The sequence below is a fragment of the Aptenodytes patagonicus genome, chromosome 6 (genome assembly GCF_965638725.1).
Source record: "Aptenodytes patagonicus chromosome 6, bAptPat1.pri.cur, whole genome shotgun sequence".
NCBI lineage: Eukaryota > Metazoa > Chordata > Aves > Sphenisciformes > Spheniscidae > Aptenodytes > Aptenodytes patagonicus.
Genome location: NC_134954.1, coordinates 53489027 through 53509419, shown reverse-complemented (window position 1 = coordinate 53509419; position 20393 = coordinate 53489027). Strand labels below are relative to the sequence as shown.

The following is a 20393-nucleotide window of genomic DNA, read 5'->3' as shown; positions in this document are numbered from 1 at the left end:
CCCTGCACACCCAGGCAGGCGGCCGAGGCAGACGCGGTGGCCTGCCGGCGTGTGCAAGGCACGCCACCGCGCCAGCCCTTCCCACGGCTGCTTGCGCGTTCCCCGAGGCAAAGAACAGACACGAACGCGTTTCCCCACTTCCCGTGGTCTGTAGCTAAGTATCTTTCCCGAATCGTTCCGGGCGCAGGGACACCTGGCCGCGCCGAGGAGCGCCTGCGGTCGCGGGGCTGCGGGCACCGGCGGACGAGGGGAGGTGGGAAGGGCTGCTAGAGGCGGAGCGTCCGTGGGGACGGGGGCTGGAAGCAGAGGCCTCCCAGCTGGGGCCTGACCCCGTCACCGCCCGTCCCGGCCCGTTCCGTCCCGTCCGGCGGCAGGGCCAGCCGCCTTGAGACGCGCAGAGGGAGCCGCACTCCGGGCAGCTGCCGGCCGCGCCATGCTGGGCCGCGCCGCGCTCCTCCGCTCCCGCCCCGGAAGCGGTGCCCACGTGAGGGGCGAGCGGGCGGCAGCCGCGGAGGCTGCTGGGCCGCGCGGCGCCGACTGCGGCCTTTAAAGCGGCGGAGCGGGGCCGCGTGTGGACTGGTTCCGAGCTGCGGCAGGTTTGTGCTCGGGGCGACCTCTCGCCCCCGCGCCGGGTGGCTGCGCCTGGGGGACGGCGCCACTCGGGCGCGCTGCGCTCCGTCAGGGCCGGGCCCCTCTGAGGAGCGGCAGGCCGTGCCGTGCTGGGGAGGGCTCCGGAGCGGGTGGCGGGGCCCAGCGGGGCAGTGGCGGCCGGGCCTGCGGGCACGGCTGCCGGCGGTGCTTCCCGCCGGCGGGCCGGGAGGGAGGAGTCCCCGGGGCGGGGGAGCACGTGCTGCCCTTCTTCCCCCGGCTCGGGCAGAAGCGCGGCGCGGGGCCCAGCCGTGCCCGGCGGACGCAGGGCGAGCTGCCGCCGCTCCTTCGCTCGCAGAGGTGCTGGTCAGCCGACACCGCGGCGGCTATTCGCCGGCCGCGGTTCCTGCGGTGTTGGGATGCGTGCGAGCCACTGCTGCTCTTTCAGCGCTGCGTGGCGCGTCCTTTGCGCCCAGCGCTGCGGGTGAAGGAACGCTGAGGGCACCGCGCCAGCGCGGCTCCCGCCCTCCTGCCGGCGAGGGGCCGCGGGCTGCCCCTGCCTGTGGGCGACCCCGGCCCCGCGGGAGCAGCCCGGAGCGCCGTGCCGGCCGGGCGGGCTGAGGGCAGCGCTCACGCTGCAGCCAGGCTGAGGTGTCCGCTGGGCGGGAACCTTGGCCACGGGGCTTGAGGTTGTCTGAAGAGGGGTATGTTGTCGCTGTAGTAGCCTAAAAGCGTCTTAGAACAAACTGATGGTCTCTTATCATAGACATAAGGTTCAGGAGCTGACGTTTCTATCGGTTAAATACTTCTTGTAAGAAATTCCTTCTTATATTGCACTGACTCTGCTCAAAAACCAACTGTGCAAATAACATTTGTGATAACGAGTGGTGGCAGTTAATCCTTACCTTAAACAAAAAGCTGTGTTTTCATATAAGAATCTGGTCAGAAGGCTCAGGCCTCTTACACACGGGTTCCTGAATGATGCGTTGCATGAGTAACAGTTCCATGTTACTTTACTGGGGAAGCTTTTTTTTTTTAAAAAAGAAAGCTTTTCACTCTATTACAGCAATGGTAAAAGTAGTTAGCCTGCAACTAAGCTTTGTCCAGACCTTAAATCTGTAAACTAAATGACCGATGAAAATCCACCTGAGAGTTCTTTAGGGATGATCTAGCTAATATAGCGTGGGATCAAATTGTTCTAGTTAAAGGGCTTGACTGTCATTTTCCATTTGTAACTTAAATCTCATGCCTACTTGTATTATTTTAACTTGTTTTCATTTTGAGTAGTACTGCTACAGACTGTTGGCACACAGAAGGAACAACTCAGTGTGGTCCACTAAGGAAGCACTTACGATAAAATCTGATGTAGGATTTTGCGTGCTGTTCAGACTGTGGTTGTTGTTCAATGGAGCTAGCTTTTTATCAGTCTTCATTGCTGCACAGCAACTGAACACTATTGATCTGGAAGTTGGATCCAGAAGACTAGCTTGTGCCAAATGACTGAGCTAAAGAGTCCGAAGTGAGCATGTGCAGCAAGACTAGAATTTCTCTTAAATTAGAAGGCTGTTTCTGCTTTTATTCTAAACAGGTTAGAGCTTGATCAGTGTCTGAACTGAATTCCACGTATGGGAAGCTTGAGTATTTCTTAGTCTTGCCTTCAGTTTGTTGTTACTTGCAGCTGAAAGGGTGCTTTTCAGAAAAACTCTTCCAGGTGTAAGACTTAATCTGAAGGACTTGTTCCAGGCCTTGTGTTGTTTTACACTTCTGTACAGCTTGGTTTTTACCTTGAAAGTACTGCTAAGGAAATAGACTTTGTTTTTTGTATCTTCTTAGCAGTGAAGCTGAGCCTTATTATGTGGAAAGTGAGTTGCTGGTTCTGGGTATTTTGGTACCCAGAGTGAGACAGACTGGGAGAGTGGTGCACTGTGAGAGCTGGAGAAGTGCAAGACAGCCAGGGTATTCAAGGACGTAACAAGGCTGAAGGAGTTTAGGTGGCAGAAGCTAGGTGAAGACAAAAGCATGTGTTCTTCCATTATGCTTCACAGAACTATTATCTTGGCATTTCTTAATGGCTTCTTGGGTATCCAGCGGTAAAAAGAAGGCTGTCCTGCATACTTCAGACTGCTGTGGTTTTTGGTGAGGCTAGAAGAGCCAGGCTACCCTGGACAGATTGAGGAGGGGTTTTCTCTAAATGACAAAACCAAAGCAAAGTCAACAGCTTTACGGACGGATTCTCTTTTAACTATACTATCTCAGACATGCTGCCTGTGCGTAATCCTGACCTCATTAACTGGGGTAGAACTGCTGGTGATTGGGCAGCACGCAGCCAAAAGGCCTCAAGTTTTATTTTAACAACAGCTTGTATTAAGGGAAAACTGGTTCCAAGAAATCCACTACTAAATCCACTACTCGGTGTAACAGGCAGAATAGCAAAGACCACTGAAGGAGCAAGCAGATACAGCCTACTTGGAGGCTGGTCTGTTTTTCACGCTACAGAAGAGTACAAAGCAGCTGTCTCCACTCAGCTCCTTCTTAACAGTGTACTTGAGAGCAGCTGACCAAATGGAAGGTGGTGAGGGAAGATTCCTCTATCCAGCTCAACCTGTATTTCAGTATGCACCAGCAGATTCTCTGTTCTAGAGTTCCAGAACATACTGTTAATGCATTTTTCTTAAAACAGGATACATTACTAAAATCCAAATTAATTTTTTTCCTCAGAACATGCAAGAGAGCAAAATTTTTCACATCTCTTAGTAAATTAGTATGTCGTCTTAAACATTAGTTGAGCTGTACTGTGAAAAGCACCCATAAGAAAATGGTTCACTTAAATATGTTGCCTAGTACTTAAAAAATGTCTGCCACACCTGGAGAAGAGGCTTTGCAATGTGAGTTAAATCACCAAACTAAGGTTCAAGAATATGAAGATTCACATGGCTGCCTTTCAGTACTTTTTTTTTTTTTTTTGACCCTGAGGATATATTTAATGTCAAATCTAACCCACTACAACTGCTTGCTGCCATGGAAAGGTGTTTCTGATTTTTTTTTTTTCTTCTCTTGTCCTCCCTGCCCTAACAGTTCCATCGCTAGTGTTTTCTACAAGCTGAATCAAGTCGGTGATAAATTTATCTAATGAAACTGTTCTTCCCTTTCTTTGGTGGGTTAACTTCCTGTTGGATCAGGTGTTACAGTAGCATGCAAGAAGTGTGGTCAATTAGTTGATCCAATGGCAAAAGCTGAGACTACTCCATAGACTGCCACTAAATTACACCAAATTAGGTATAATGTAAAATAGAACACTGGTTTCTCAAAGGTTGGGTGTTGGGGACAACATCACAGGGGACTGTTAAGATAGTGCCAGCACCTGAATGTGGTGGTGAACTAAGGGTGGCTAATGTGAGACATCTCTAAAGTAACTGCAACTGTTAGCTTGTGTACTATGGCCTAGATTTTAGTGAAGTGCCTTATAGACAAATGGATCACACTCTGAGCATAGCTGTCAACTAACACTCGCTGAAATCACACTTTAAAGACTGTTACAATGTTAGGTACAGGTGGAAGTCCAGTAGTGGAGACCGGGATGCAAATTTTAAGGCTGTAAGTGCCTAGATTAAAAAGAACTACAAGCAAGTCAAAGGATGCAACGTAGCCTCGAGATCAGGAAGAGGAGGAAATGGGAATACTGCAGACTGCAGTAGGCTGAACAACGATCGGTGAATTAAACTACTAAAATAAGATGGGGCTGCTAGGCAGGTGTTCTGATGAAGAACATCATTTCCTGTGATGAGTTTCAGGGGAGTTTTCCCTGCTTCTACGTTGTCAGTCATCTCGATGCTCTGAAAGATGTTACTGTCCTGCGAGTGGCAGAAGAGCAGAATGTGTATGCTTAAATCTCCCAGTAAACCATGGAAGACATGAGTGCAAACCCATCTTCACCAGTAGTCTTAATGATCACTGATCTGGGAACTGGGGTAAAGGAGGACCATGAAACTGCTTCAACTTCTGTAGCTGGATTTAACAAGTGTGAGAGTGCCCAAAGGGAGAAAGAAGAAATTTGTGCTTTATATTTCAAAACTGAAATCAAACTGATTTCTGTTAGCTTTATAAAGCTGCCTTTTTCTTCAGGGATTACTCTTCACACTCTATCCTTATCTTAAGAGCAACTAGATAGAAGTTTTCTGATCCCAATTAACTTTCTAGCCAGTAGCGGCTTTCTTACCAACCTTCTAGTGCATGTACTGACTGTATCTGATGTACTGGGATTATACGCTTACTGCCAGTTAAGGGAAGAGGTTACTTTCAAGTTAAAACATTTTGCCTCTTATCAAAGATGCTTGAGTCAGTATTCAGGCAGAACTGCAGTGAAGACAAGTTTGTAAAGGAGAGAACTAGACATCTTTAGGATGTATTAGTAAATGCAGATATTTTCATTCATTCCTCCACTAAGTTCCTTGAACTTTCAAAGATTAATTAGGAGGCAGAAATTTCAGAGAAGTTTCTAATTATACCTATTTAGGAATATTAAAGAATTTTTGTTATTGATGTTTTGCCTAGTGATAAGAGGCTGGATTTGACTTAAAGAACAAATGTTGGCTCTCAGGTTTGTTGCTCTTAGGTACCAACTGAGTATCTGTGCCTAGAAAAAGGTAAATAACAAATAATGCCATAAAGTGCCAGCGTTTTTTTACTTATCTTGAATGTAGAATGCCAAATGCTGCCTTAACAACCGAAGTATTTTACTTGGGTTTTTTTCAGTTGTTTCATAGTTTCCCCTTGGAGTTCTGTGGTCATGTTTAAAGTTGGCTCACAAGCCAACATATGGCTAAAGAACTTGTCTGCTATCTTGTTTAGATGAGGCTGCAGTAAAATGCAACACTATATGAATACAAATCTGTAGAAAGTACTATTTAATACTTAGTGCCTTCGCTCTATGTTCTCTTCAACACAGCTGGTGAAAATGGCTGAAAATGGAGATGGTGAAAACATGTCTATTTTGGAAAGCAAAATCTGTCAGCAAATTGAGGTAAGTTCAATTTCTAGTTTGGGATCTGGACTGAGATGTAGTTTTGGAGACACTCATTGGTAGGGACTTGGCTAATGGGAAGTTAACTTCATAGGGAGTTAGACTTGAATCTTCAACTCTTCAAAAAATCTCTGTCACAGGTCTATGACAGGTATTTAATACTTTAAGATAATTCATAATTGTAGTCTATGTTGCAAGTTATACTTGTCTAGAGTTGCCTGTAAGACCCCCATTTGAAAACAAAAGGTTTAACTTGCTAGTGTTTTAGGTGCCATAGCAAGTGAATGTATCATTAAACAATTTATTGCTATGTTTGCTGGGGTTATTTTATCTATGCAGATATGAAGATGCATTTTAATTCTATATGACTCAATTTTTTTTGTGAAAAAATCCTTCTACTTGGGAATCTGTGCTGGTAAAAATACTAGCACATTGCATAACTTGCTATTATGATTTACTGCTTTGTAATTTATTGCTACAAATTACAACTAAACTTATGTGCCTGCTTTAGATTAACTTTCTCACTCTAGGGACTTGGAGGGTTACCCTACAACGGAAAACTGGGCACATCACTTAATATGACATCTAGAACAAAACTGTCTTCCTGATGGATAAAAATACAGCTGCATGTGAATCCCCATCAGCATATGGAGCTGTAGTCATTATTTATGGAAAAAAACCCCAAACAACAGAAATTGAGGAAAAATAGTTGACAAAGCTAGACTTGTGGTAATGTGAGTTTGAGGTATACTAGAGGGAGAGGTATTGTTGTAGAACTTGCACTGAGTTTTTAAAGCACGATGATATTGGTGGAAACGCTCCAACTTATCCTGTGACTTCAAGTATTTGACCCTAGTTAGATGACTGCTAGTAAGTAAAAGAATCTGATAACTTGTCTATCTTGTGCCGAATTGTCTTCCCATGCTGGACGTGATTAAAATGAGAACATAGTAAATTAAAATAAAAACAATTTTTTTTATCTTATAGTATTTTCTTGAACGAGACCTAGAAACTCTAGTCTATGTGTATGATTTCTCAGTGTGGCAAATACAATATTCTTGCTTATATGTTCCTTAAATAAGGACTAAAACCTGAATCTGTTGGTGACAAATTTGACTTTTGACTCTGCAGAGCTTGATCAGGTTGATGAATAATTATGTCAACAGAATAAGCTTCACGCCTTTCCTAAACAAAACTGCAGTCTACCTTTGCCTCATTGTCCCACTGGATGAAGCACCAGCTTTTTTTTTTTTTTTTACAGCTTATGTGTTGCAGCTAAGTTTTGGAAAAGGATCATGTTAAAGCAGGAAGTAATAATCTCGGAATTTCTAATTGTTCAGATTAATGAATTTTGGTATGTCTTAATCCACTGCAGTAAGTTGTCAGATGAAAAACTTTTAAGACTGAACATTCAAAGACAAATCTCTCTCCCTGCCTCCCTCTCCCTTCTTTTTTTGCAGTACTATTTTGGCAATCACAATCTACCAAGAGACAAGTTCCTAAAGGAGCAGATCAAACTAGATGATGGCTGGGTGCCTTTAGAAGTAATGATCAAATTCAACAGGTAAACCAAAGTACAACTAATCTGGATGGAAGGGTAACTTTCAGCTACTTAGCTCTATTTGGGGCCAAATGTCCCTGGTCTGCATGTACAACTCCTATTGCTGTTTTAACATTTGGCTTCAGCTTTGCCTGTATATTTGTAATGACGTGTGCCTGCTTACTCAATAGGTTAAGTCGCCTTTCAAAAGATTTTAGTGTTATTGTAGAAGCACTAAGAAAATCCAAGACTGGTTTAATGGAAATAAATGAAGACAAAACTAAAATCAGAAGATCTCCAAACAAACCCCTTCCTGAATTAAATGACCAGTATAAGGCTGCAATTAAAAACAGATCTGTATATGTTGTAAGTAAGCTTCTTCCTTTGCTCTGTGCTGTTCTGCATGATTTTGAAAACCATCTAAGTAAAGCTTGAATTAATTCATGCTAGATAGGTTATAACTTCTGACTAAGTGTCAGTTTGTTGCATATAATTGAAGCTTGTTGCTATCTTGCAGAAAGGCTTTCCACTAGATGCAACTCTTGATGATATCAAAGAATGGCTTGAGGATAAAGGTCCAGTTGAAAACATTCAAATGAGGAGAACATTGCAGAGAACATTTAAGGTAGCTCTTGCGATGAACAGTTAGACCTGGGGCAGGGATCCCTCCTGGACGACATTCTGTTCAATTAGTCTAACACTGAATGTCTCTTACCATTTAACAGGGCTCAATATTTGCAGTTTTTGATAGTGTTGAATCTGCTAAGAAGTTCACAGAGATCCCAAACCAAAAGTACAAAGACACAGAGCTGATAGTACTTTTCAAGTAAGTCCACTTAACTGATGTATGAACTAATAATGGTCAAGGGTGAATTTAGACAAGAACCTGGCTTGACCTGAGAAGTGTAAGTTTCTACACTGTTGTAGAGGTATTGATAGCTGTACCTTTTGGAGACTAGCATCTCAACTCCGAAAGATAATCTCAACTGTTTCTTGGCTACTGCTGTCTTATAAAGTAACTAATGGAATATTTGAAGTGGTATTAACTTAGCTTATATTCTGTTGAAGGGAGGAGTATTGTACAAAGAAGAATGAAGAAAGGAGACAAAACAAAGTAGAAGCTAAAGCAAGAGCTAAACAGTAAGTCATTATCAATTGAAGTGCCTGGTTTTGCTCACCTGATCACACTTGAACCAACTCTTAACTAATTTAACTTTTCTACAGGGAAAAAGAAGAAAAACAGAAACAAGCAGCAGATGCTGAAATGGTATGGGTTTCTTAAATCTCTATACCTGAAAACTATGCAATGCTTGCTTTTGTGTGGATTGAAAATAACAAACATGCTCCTGCAGCTACATTTTGTAAAGTAACATGGGATATTCAGAGTTTGAAATTCTATAATAAAGAGCACCTTCTAGAAAGTCACTTCAGCTTTTCCAACTAACGTACAGTACAGTAAGACTTGGTTTTGTCATGGTATTTAATCTTATTTTCATGAGACTAATTTTGTTTAAGGGATCATATCCTGAATTTAAATTATTAGGCATGTTTACGTGTTCAGAAGTGATCCTAAATGCACCACTGAGATGACAGTTCTTCTGTGGTATTTAAAGGATCCAGTAAGGATTTAATTAGTATTACATAGATTTTCAACCTGAGGCGTCAGCCTTCAGAAAACTGTTTTGTACAATTTAAAGAGTGTAACTCTATTACAGGAGGGGAGTCCCAAGTTCCACATAAATGTATCGTAGTAAGCAAATAAAATTTAAAAAAGGAAAAAAAAGGAGTAGGGGACACACCATGCAAGACTTGGACTCAGCATAAATAAGCTACGTAGCAAGAATGCTTGGGTTACTGATGGTGCTAAGGGGGTGACTTCAATTGCTTATTCATCACTATCATGTTTTAATAGTCTTAGGATTCAGGGAGGAAAAAAAAGAATATTCAAGCTTGACTCTTCAACAAAAATGTGGGGTTTTTTAATTTCATTTAGAAGTCTCTGGAAGAAAAGACAGGATGTCTTTTGAAGTTTTCTGGTGATCTAGATGATCAAACATGCAGAGAAGATCTCCATGATGTATTTTCTGATCACGGAGAAATCAAATGGATACACTTTGTCAGAGGTGCAAAGGAGGTCAGTACAATCTTAGACAAGGAGTTAAGATCTCTGTATTAAAGTTTGAAACTGAATGATTAAATGCTTGTTCTTTTATGTAATCAAATAAATTATTTATTTGACTTGTGGAATTGCAGAATATCTACAGAATTAAATTATTTCCTTAAATTCTTTCAAAAGAACTGGTAAAGGTTCCAGCCTTCTCAGTTGATACGGTCAAAACTGAGACTGAGAATGTTTGTTAGGACAGTCAGGGTTTTGCTTTGGTCTAGACATATTTTACATCATGCAAGAGTAATGAACTTGCTGAGGTACCCAACAGGATATGTTGTTCATCATTCTAGCTGAATGTTTTCGCAGGAAGATTCAAATGCAAATGCCACTCTTCTTTTCAAGGGAATTATCCTATTTAAGGATATTGCAAAAGCAGCCCTGGAAAAAGCCAAAGCAGCACATAACGGAAACTTACAGCTTCGGAACAAGGATGTCACGTGGGAAGTGCTAGAAGGAGATGCAGAGAAAGAAGCTCTGAAAAAAATACTGGAAGATCAGCAAGAATTGCTGAAACAGAAAACAAAAGGTCCTCTTTTTATTGGTTTAAGCATTTACAATGTCCTAGAAGTGGCACTGTGTGAAAGTAACTGTAAATAGTGAATACATACTAAACACTGACTAACTGTAAAGCTTTCTTTTGAGCTTGCCAGTTAAAAGACAAAGTTCCTGACATCTTATATCCCCACAGGACGCAAAATTAAAGGAAAAGGAAGAGGGGGAAAGATACCTCAAGGTGCACACAAAGGAAAAGTACAGTTTCAGGGCAAGAAAATAAAGTTTGAGAATGAAGAAGAAGGTGGCGAAGATGATACTAAAACAGGTATGTAATTTTGTGCACTGGATGCAGCTTCTTTAGTACATGGAGTTACTTTCTGGAGAAGTACTCATGTTTCTTAGAAGTGTTTCAGATTTGGCCCTACATTGTACTATTTCTGTCCTCTTGTCAGTATCAGTAAAGTAACTTTAAGGGTTTTGTGCTTGATTCATTCCAGAACTGTCCAAAAAGCATATTAAAATAATTACTAGATAGCTGAGGCTGTACTGCAGGGCTCTTGAAAGCATTCTGCATTGAAAGATGGTGGTTGTCAGCAATGTTACACAACCATACAGACCCAGCCTCTTGAGTGGTGATTTTTTTTTTTCCCTTGAGGATCTGAGAAGACTAATAGTTCTGCATATTGCTATTTAGCTTGGAGAAGATGAAGAGCTAAGCTTCTGTCCAGTAGATACGGCACCTGCTTAAACAAAACCCAGTGAAACTTACTCCTGTTAGATTGTATTCCTTCATCTTCTTACCTGCCCTCCTGCTGTGAAGTTATACAGGGAAGAAGCTCTTCAAAGTTGGTATTTTAGAACATCTAAAAGCTTTAAGTCACAGTAATAAGTAAACCCTCTAGCATAGCAGTGGCTGTGGATAAACTAGGACTCATCCTTGAACTTACATGGTAGGAAGGGTTTATTTTTTCAGATTTCAGGTAATACTGAAATGCTTTCCTTTATCATAAATGACTACATATTCAATCTTGCAGAACCAGCAAGTCCCAAGAAGAGACCACTAGAGGAAATGGAAAAAGAAGAACCTGCACCAAAACAACTGAAAACAGAAAATGGAGATGGAGATCAGTAATACTAAAATTAAAAAAAATCATTGTTTTTATTGTTCCATTTTCAATAGGTTTTAAAGACATGCCTCAGCTCAGGAGTTTCTTGGCAGAAAATCTAATGAAATCCACTTCAATGTCAACCTACAATGAGAGGAAAGCTTCATTTTGTTAGGTTACAGCTTTTTTTTTTAAATAAGCATGCTTACTCTTAACATACCACCCTGGAAAACTCTTTTATATAGTTTTGTTTATACTGACAGATCCTCTCAACTTCTCTGGCACCTCATTCAGATGTAAAAGGTTCTGGACTTTGTAATCTTGCGGTTATGTTAAATAGCAGCTACCAATAAATTCAGAACTTAAAACTGCTTACTACTGAAGCCTGGATGTTAATGTAGCATGAAGCTGTAACTGTGAAGTAGCAAAGCTGAAGGACAGACTTCTATCACTTAAGTTCAAGTCACCAAGAGAATAGGTACAGCTGAATAAAACTTCTAGTCTTTGCTACTCAACATACCTAACAATCTTCAAATCTTGCTCAGTCTACTCCAGGATTCTCTCTCTACTTCCCCTATGGTAATGGGATACATGTTTCTAGGCCAGCATTCACCACCCAGGAACTTGCCTGTGGGCTTAAGCTTCCATACTCTAGCATTCTGACTAGATCTTCTATTGTGGGATGAAGTGCGCAGCTTCCTCCTGCTCCCTCTAAGATAGTTCTGTGATGGATTTCACTGGCTGTAGCTATTTGCAGTACAGAGCATAGAACACTGAAATAGTGCTACAGCTTTAACATCCTAGTTACTCTGGCCTTCATTACAGTCTAAGTTCCAGCTGCAGATAGGATCAAGCAAATAACTATTAAAAGTTGGGTCAAGGAGACTACCCTTAGCTTTTTCACATCTAGTTGCAATGCTGCCTTTAATCTTTGACTTGGATTACAATGATTATTTTCCCTGTTCCCTATTCAACTACAAAATGTAGTAACAGTAATGGAACTTGATGCCATCGTAGTGAACTTCTCTCAAGTGCTGTGAGCATTCCTCATCCAGTACACGCGGCCTTAAAACCTAAATTTTCTTAAGTAGAATTTATTTATCTGCCTAGTACAAGACAGAGCATTTTCTCAGTTATGTTAGGTTTTATACTTACTGATTTCTTCTTATGGAACTTGTATGATGCTGGTAGGTCATATCTAAGTTCTGTGAACAGTACAAAGAATACTTGTTACACTAGAATGATTGTTAGTCAATTGACTTGCACCCTACACCCACGTTCTTCTATTGCCCACCTCTGTTGCCCCTGGCTAGATAACTGTTTTGATCTCTAGACTACATTATGGCTGAACATTTAAGCCAACCACATCAGACAGTAAGTGGATGGCTGAAATGCAGTTGTGTTTCAAGCACTTGTGCAACTTCCATGTCTCAAGTTGTATGACTGTATAAAGCATCCAGCTGGTGATGTTTAAGAATCGGGAAGATACTTGAAAGAAAAATATTTAGGTGACTATAAGGACAGGATGGTTTTTTGTGTGACAACTGACCTGCACTTTGCTTTTGTTATTCAGCAACAATCTTTTGAAGCAGGAAGGTAGGTAACTTCTGCTTGAAGGCAAAATCTAGTCCAGGAAGAAATCCAATTCTAATTCTGCACAGAATATACATTCCTCAGAGCTTTATTAAGTGTCTGCTTGTATTCTAGCCAGGTAGCAAGGTAGATTAAAAAAAAAAAAAGGGGGAGCTGCTTAAAAAAAGACCTGTGTCATTTTCAGTGTTAAATCACACTTAAATTTACCTCAGGCTGTTAAGACTGGCTAGTAGTGTTACAGATACTAGCCCACAACAAATTTTTTTTTTCTTTAACAACAAATTAATCTTACCTGCTATGACTTCCATCTTCACTTCCCATTCATCTGCTTTCTTTTGAATGTGCTACAATATTAAATAGATACAGGTAAACTTAAAAGTTTGTTTCTACGCTGTCTTGTAAACATCTATACTCTGTACTTATTTAAGAAGTCTCCTGTGCTTTTGTTTTTCAAGCTGAAACATTAGATCACTTACTTACCTTGATGTATGTGAGATCACAGTTATTTGACATGATTAGTGTTTACCCAAAACAAGTTTCATACCCCCTAAAGGTGTGAACAAATCAGTGAAGCTATAGACAACATCATTAAATGCCAGCTATTTCATTGCCTGGTTAATGCTTGCCCTGCTAAAATGAAGGGCTTACCTGCCGTGTTGAAGTTTTGTGAAGGGAATATACAGCTGTTTTTGCCATTTGTAAAGCAGTTTTCAGAAAAATCATATCCATTCCTAAAAGAATGATGAAATTATTAGAATTGTTAAATGCAAGCTTAAACTAGAGGACTTAAAGATCTGCTTCATTCTTCAATTTTTCTGGAGTAATAGCTATCTGAGAAACAGCGCTGAATACATTAAAGTACAGAAAGTATTTCTAAAATGTACCCAATTGCTGTTAGTAAAAGATAAAAATGATAGGGATATGAAATAGCTAGTATTGTTTATTTCATACCCAGCAATTGTTAGTTACAATGATGAAGTTGTTAATCTGTACTTAGGAAACTGATTCCAGATCAACAAAACTCTAGGTAATTACAATAGGTAATTGTAATAAAGAAGGAAGATGTTTCATTAAAAGGGTTTCCCTTGCTATTTCATTCCTAATAATTTCTAACTGACTTTCAGAATTACGAACCTTTATTATGCTTGGTACCAAACGGAGGGTTCATAATAACTGTGTCAAAAGCCTGTGACATGCTGTCAGATAAACAACAGACATCACACTGAACCATGTTGATGTTCGTGAGCTCAAAGTCTTCAATATTACTATTAAATATTTCCAGTGCATCGGCATCTATGTCAAACCCCACACACAATCTATTAAAAAAAAAAGTGCCACATATTAGTTTCCTGCAAACTAAAATGGTGTTTAAAGTCTATAGTAAAGTTTTGAAAGGGATCTGTGTACACAACTTGTTTTATCTAGGAAATGTAACAAGCAGATACTATAAATTCAGTGCTGATAAAAATGCAAGTAGCTCTGTTGCCCTTTCTCAAATATCCTTTTAAAGTTTGTGAAGGAAGTTTCATGTGTTCATTTAGTGCTTCAAGGGAAAGCAAACATTATCACTTCCAAATTCATGGCATTCCATTCATGTCTATCTCCTCCACTATTTGAATGGTTATTAACTGTCTAAACATATTAAATAGCCTCATTATGCACCAGATTAGATACCTAAAATTAGTTTAGTTCAGCATTGCTATGTTCTAATCTTACTTTCTACTCTTCTATGCCAGAAAAAAACACAAACAGAACTTAGTATTAAATACTTACCCTGCTCCTAACATTGCACTTCCAATGCTGAGCATGCCACAACCACATCCTAAATCTGCAATTGTTTTGTTTTCAATATCATCAAAAGTATTGTGAATTGTATAAAGCATACATGCTGGGGGGAAAAAAAAACCCACAGGTCAATAATATCAAATAAGCATCTGATTAATCAAGAAAAGCTACTTTTGCCTTCAGAAAACTCTGAAATTAAGGTTTCTTGTCATGCAAAATTAAGCTGATGTTCTCACTGCCTGTAATTCATTTATACGTGAAAACAAGTCAAAAACATTTTGATGAATTAGAGAACTCTAGACGTTTGGTGGAGAGATTACACATAGAGCTGTGAGTATTGTTTGTGGAAAAAGTATGCCTCTAAATTTGTCTGGGGAAAAACAATAGACGTAAAATATTGGAAAAAATCACATTTAAGATATGGGTGAGTGTCTGTATATACACTTTTACTGTTTTTTGCGTGTCATGAAATAAGTCCATTTCAGCTTTCTCATTTACAGATTAAGATGTTTCTATCACAACATTATCTATCTTTTAAATCAATTTACTTGATTTTTGGATTGTACATTAATGGTATACTTCTAATGAAAAGAAGTTAACAGAATTAAAAAATAATTAATTTCATTCCTCCTGGATACAATTTCTCAACTACTTTTAGTGTAAAGGCTTCAAAGGAGATAATGCAGTCAAAACACTTTTTTTTTTTAAAGTGCTGATGAAGAACTAGTAAAAGAGACAACAGTGCTGTAGGTAACCTCTACCTGCGATATGAGGTCTCGTTGGATACTGTTCAAGAAGTAGTTTTGGACTTTCAAAAGTATCAACTTGTTGAAGACAGCTTTCCAGTTCTTTAAGCTTTAATTTCTTCATGTTTATAGTTTAACTAAGAAAAATAACGCGTAATCAGTTACAATAATATGAATTACACACTATGTTAAATTTTTATACTTAAAATCCCACTGTACAGCTCAGCATCTTCCAGGTGTTCTCATGCAGCTGTTTTAAGGGATCCAGCTGACGGCGCACTGATGACGGGGAACAAGCGCGGCGCTGGCTAACGCGAAGCCATTCCCGGACCGCGGCAGCCCCTCTCCTCACGCACGGCCAGTAACCGGCTCCCGCCCCAAGCTAGGCGCCGAAGAGGCCTCGCGCCCGCCTCGGCCCGGGGCTTCGGCCCTCGGCCCGGGGCTCCGCTCCTACCGACAGGCCCCGCCCGCCGCGGAGGCGTCCAGCTCTAAGCAGAGCAGGAACCGAGCCCCAGGGACCTCCACCAACCACACCGGCCGCTCGCCCGACAGGGCCCTCTCCGCGGCGGCGAAGCCGCTGATCCGCACGCACCTCCACCACCCCCTCACCGGTAGCCCCTTGACGCCGCCTCCACTCACCGCAGCCCCGGCGGGGCGGGCTGAGGGGCCGGGCCGGGCCGGGCCGATCCGCGCGCCGCCGCGCACTTCCGCTGAGCCGCCCGGCCCCTCGCCGCGCCCCAGCCCCCGGCGCCGGGCCGAGCCGCGGAGCGACGGGCCGCCGCGCCCCGCCCCTTGCCCGTCCCCCCGGAGCGAGGCGGCCGCTGCCAGGCCTGCCGCAGGCCGCGGAGCCGCCGCCCCTTCCCAGGCAAACGGGGACCTGCGGGAATTAAATGCAACTAAACTTTCCCCTTTTTTTAATTAACCAATGCTAGCTTTCACTATCATGTATTATAAACATGAAACATTTTATTACAACCTTATGTGTTACCACTGTTACGTGTTTGTGAAAGCCCGGTCCCCCAGGCTTGTCCCCCAGCACTTTCTTCAGTGGTCAAGCTGGGACAGAAGGCAAAGTAATGGACTTCTACCCGTCCGGTGGAAAGGATGGTCCTTGAGAGAAAATAACAGATTTATTTACCTTTCTGTGTTCCTTCCTACAGTCCTGGAGGGAGACATACTGCACCGCGTGCCCGATATTCCCTGCCCTTAAGGAACCGCAACGCAAGACAAGTCACCAGAAGATGGACAGCCACAGGAAACACGGTGGCAAAGCCAGCAGAGGGGTGTCTGCCTTGGGGACTTGGGGTTTTGTCGCTGTCAGATAAAAGGTTACTTTTGTTTAGGGACAGATTTTTTTCTTTTAGCGTTTTCCATTACACAGTTGAAAATCTCTTTATCGAGCTTTAAAACTGTTGGTCAGCATGCAAGCTACGGTAACTCACATCCAAATACATTTCTCTCCCGGCAGGAGCGTGCAGACGCACTCCGGTACCTCAGGGCGTGGCGCTGCGGATGGCCCGGACACCCCGGTCATCCCGCCGGGCCCGCGGCCGCCCAGACGCGTGAGCTGCCGGCGAGATGCGGTGCTACTGCCGAAGCCCGTTGGTGCTCTGCCACCTCTAGCAGCGCTACTGATGGTAGCGAGCGCGCAACCGCGGGTCTAAAGTCTCAGAGGCGCTTCCCGCGTCCCCCGCAGGTGCCCCTGCCCTCAGGGCCGCCACCGCCTCGGCCCGGCGGGACCCCCGCGGCCCGGACACACCGGCGGCAACGCGGTGTCTTCACGGCAGCCGCTTCGCTGGAGGAGCGGCTCGGGAACAAAGAAGACCGCTACCGTCGGGGGCGCCGGCCTCCCCAGGTTGGCCCTCCAAGCGAACAGCGGTCGGGGCCGCGATGGCAGGCGGCGCGCAACCCGCGGCTGCCGTGCTCCCCGTCCTGAAAAGAAGTTTCAGGCCGGCGGGCGGCGACATTTTGTGGGGCGGCGGCGCGGGCCGCGCACCTGCGCGCTGACAGGGCGCCGCGGGCCGGCGGGGAGGGCAAAGGAAGAGGAGGGGTAATGTCAGGGGAGGGGAGAGGCAGTGTCAGGAGGAGGGAGCGGGCGGCGGGGGGGGGGCGCCGGTTCCGCGGCTATCGCGAGAGGGAGGCGCCGCTGGGAGGGGAGAGAGGGCGGCGGGGGGAGCCCCAGAGCCGGGAGCCCGGCGCAGCCGTAACGGCTCCTCGGTTTCCCATCATGGCGGGGGCCGGCGTCAGCGGCCGGGATAAGCGGGCGACGGCGGCGCGGCTGAAGACGGCGCTGGGCGGCGAGAGTGGTGCGGCGGCGGCGGGCGAGCTGCGGGCGCTGCTGGAGCGGGTGCTGGCCCCGGCGGCAGGCCCGGGCGGCGGCGAGGCGGCGGCCGAGGCGCTGGAGTGGTGCCGCTGCCTGCTGTCGGGAGGGGAGCCGTGGGATAGCTTCGTGCAAGCCGTGCGGGCCTACGACCCGGCCACGCTGTGCGGCCTGGTGTGGACGGCCAACTTCGTGGCCTACCGGTGCCGGACGTGCGGGATCTCGCCCTGCATGAGCCTGTGCGCCGAGTGCTTCCACCAGGGCGAGCACGCCGGGCACGACTACAACATGTTCCGGAGCCAGGCGGGGGGCGCCTGCGACTGCGGCGACAGCAACGTCATGCGGGAGGCCGGGTGAGCGCCGGGCGGCCTCGGCGGGGCGGGCGGGCACCTGCCGGCGGGGGCGGCCCCCGCGGCCGAAGCGACCTCCCCGCTGGGTGGCGGAGGTGTGTCCCGAGCTCGGCGTCTGCCCGGTGCCTCCCTGCGCGCCGGGGGAGGGGAGTGAATGGGGCACCTGCTTCCGTCTGGGTCGCCTTCCTCCATCCCTGGCTGCGGGTCGGACGAGGCTCTGTGGAAACGGCGCCCGGGCCGGGTTGAGCGGGGGTTCAGCCCCGCTTTCCCGGCCGCCGGCCCCGGCGGGGGGTCCGGCGAGGTGGCTTCCTTCTTTGTTGTTGTGCGTGTGCCTTTTTTTAGGACGCTTATGCAAATCTCGTTGCCCTTGCACCGAGTGCCTGCCTTCAGGGAAGTTGATAAGGCGGAATGCATGGGAGGCAGTACCTGACAGCTCCCAGCTAGCTGCCTTGGCCTAGCCCAGCTAATCATGAAGTGCGTCCAAATACTTTTGGGCTTCACCAGAGCAAATATGCCGAAATTAACGGATTGAGTAAGAGGGAGCCATTTTTGTGTGTTTTCCCAGTCTGCCGTTCATCTTGCCTTCTGTTTTTGCTAGTCTCGGCTTCAAATCAAGGAATTCGGTAACTCTTGAATGGGTACAACAGGGCAGGGTTTTGGGGAAGTCAAATGTCCTTTGTAGTCTGTAAGCGTGCAGACCTACTGGAGGCAAGACTTAAGTACCTGGTCAGAAGAAGAGGAATGTGGTACCTCATTATACCCTCCTTTGTTCCCTTTGTACTCAACGGTAAAAGGAAAGATCAGTCAAACAGTTATTGGGTGGAGGTGATACCTAGCCAGTAAACTTCAAATTTCACAACTGTGTGTCTTTTTGGAGCTCCCTGTGTTCCTATTCATTCACCAGAGAGCTAAAGACTTTGCTAGAAGACAATTTGGAGTGCTTGAGTGAGGCTTCTCTTTTGACTAGCTTTCTAGAATAGTCTCTGTTTTGATTGTCTTAGCTTTGGTGAGATGGCATGCTCTCATAAGAGCCATCTCATCTCTTCCTAATAAATCCTGAGTTGTGGCATACCTAGCAGAAAACGCTAGGAACTTGCAGAAATACTAAAACATTTTTCTTGTTTCTTTTCAAGTTTTTAACATTTACAATGTATAATTCTGCATCACTCACTCTGCATCTTAAGATTCCTTCTCTCTTTGCATTTCTACTTAGAGATTTTACTAATTCTGCTTTTTTCTGTTGCTTGAAGGTTATCATCTTGGCTCTGATTCTTTGCGGCTGTAGTCACCATTCTCCTGCTCTAGGCCTTGAGGTGGCTTCATTTTTTGTTTCTTGTTATGTTTTTTTCCCCTTTGTTTCTCTGACTATCTGCCTTCATCATTTCTTCATTCTTCCTTTTTGGTGGAATCTTTTCTTATTGGTAGACTCCCTCCAATGGAAGAATTTTTCTCCTCCTTTTGTTTTCGTTGATCTTCAGTGGTTTCAAGGGGCTACTCCTGAAGTGATTCTTTCTTAATCAGTTCTTGTTCAACTTCTGGTGATTCTGGTTTCCTCAGTATCACTGAAGTAACAGTTCCCTTTGATCTTGAGAAGTAAGAAAAGAATTTTAATGTCACTTCTTCCAGTGCTCAGTGTGGAATAGATTTAGGGCTCCTCTTAGTGGTAGGATTTTAATAGAGCACAGACAAATTGATCTACTTTAGGTAAATATTGAAATGACTTCTGATATTCCTCTCATCCCAGAGTTTATAGCTTTCACAATTGTCTTTTCTATTTTAAGCAGTTTTCTTCTTGAAGAAAGCTGGTTTAATACAGAAGAAATAAAAAATGCTGTTAAATTTGCAGTGTAAACAGATGCAAACCCTGAGGGAGTAAGAATATTCTCATTTCTCTGTTATATTTACCCTACTTATTACTTTTAATAGTAGAATTCAAGAGTAAATTGTCTTGGGTGTGAGGTAGGTCCCTTCAGGAGGTTTGACCATTCTAGATAAAGAATTCCATAGTATCTGTTCAGAAACAACACTCTTGAGTCGAGCAGTAGATTTTCCAGTCCTCCCGGACATACAGGAGGGCAATACATGGCAGTATATGGGGTACCTGCGCTCGACATAAGGTTGCTCTGCTTATCTAAAGAATTGATGTTAAGCCAGTGCAATTAAGTGAATTAGAAACTTTGTTTGCTATGCAAGACAAAGTAAGTTAAACTTAAACCAATGTAAAAACATTAATGTGTGCAAACACACAGTTTTGCCTGTTGACTTGAATTGTTTCAATGCAGCGTGTTCAGATAAACTGATTTAACTTTGTGTATACAAATCAATTGCACAATTACAAAGGTGGTGCTTTACATGTTAAAGTTAGGAGGCCTTCATGGTAGATTCAGGAAACCGGAGTGTGTCTAACCCGATATAACCTTGGCCACCACAGTGTAGGCTTCTATTAATAGCAAGGGAATCAAATGTGGAGCCTACTTAAGAACTTTATCTACCATCTGCCTGCTCAGATAAAATTTTGTGTAGGTATTGTATACTAATATTATAGTAACAGTAGTTTGTTTCTGTTGGTTCTTGTTATCTGGTCTTCATGTTCAGAGTTTTTTTTATTTGATGCATCTCAAAAAATACTTCTGATGAAGTCTTAGTTAACTGATCTGCTGTAAAGGAAATCTCTCCACCT

General features: G+C 44.0%; 3 protein-coding genes across 11 annotated transcripts in view; 2 read left to right on the top strand and 1 right to left on the bottom strand.

Annotated features, from left to right (window-relative positions):
• Positions 1-506: 506 nt before the first annotated feature.
• On the top strand, positions 507-11294 carry SSB (small RNA binding exonuclease protection factor La). 2 transcript variants are annotated; one of them, XM_076342646.1, is made up of 12 exons: positions 507-596; positions 5534-5608; positions 7069-7172; positions 7340-7514; positions 7666-7773; positions 7874-7974; positions 8217-8288; positions 8373-8415; positions 9142-9282; positions 9661-9844; positions 10007-10138; positions 10848-11294. In XM_076342646.1, exons 2-12 carry the CDS (start codon positions 5543-5545, stop codon positions 10943-10945), a joined length of 1224 nt encoding a protein of 407 aa, XP_076198761.1. In that variant the 5' UTR covers positions 507-596; positions 5534-5542; the 3' UTR covers positions 10946-11294. The 2 variants fall into 2 exon arrangements, with proteins under 2 accessions (XP_076198761.1, XP_076198762.1); XM_076342647.1 differs by lacking the exon at positions 507-596 and adding an exon at positions 6870-6962 and having other exon boundaries at positions 5531-5608.
• METTL5 (methyltransferase 5, N6-adenosine) lies at positions 10949-16247 on the bottom strand. Of its 4 annotated transcripts, none has more exons than XM_076342654.1 (8): positions 16182-16247; positions 15059-15180; positions 14286-14400; positions 13647-13828; positions 13161-13243; positions 12805-12856; positions 12075-12124; positions 10949-11063 (listed from the first exon to the last, which is right to left on the bottom strand). In XM_076342654.1, the coding sequence occupies exons 2-8, from the start codon at positions 15165-15167 to the stop codon at positions 11010-11012; spliced, it is 645 nt and encodes a 214-aa protein (XP_076198769.1). In that variant the 5' UTR covers positions 15168-15180; positions 16182-16247; the 3' UTR covers positions 10949-11009. The 4 variants fall into 4 exon arrangements, with proteins under 4 accessions (XP_076198769.1, XP_076198768.1, XP_076198770.1 ...); XM_076342653.1 differs by lacking the exon at positions 16182-16247 and adding an exon at positions 16020-16086; XM_076342655.1 differs by lacking the exon at positions 16182-16247 and adding an exon at positions 15683-15749.
• Positions 16248-17231: 984 nt separating this feature from the next.
• UBR3 (ubiquitin protein ligase E3 component n-recognin 3) overlaps positions 17232-20393 on the top strand; it is a 118132-nt gene continuing 114970 nt past the window's right edge. For all 5 annotated transcript variants that reach the window (XM_076342641.1, XM_076342640.1, XM_076342639.1 and 2 more), the window contains exon 1: positions 17232-17716. In XM_076342641.1, the coding sequence (XP_076198756.1) occupies positions 17271-17716 (446 nt within the window). In that variant the 5' untranslated portion in view covers positions 17232-17270. The remainder of the gene's footprint in view (positions 17717-20393) is intronic.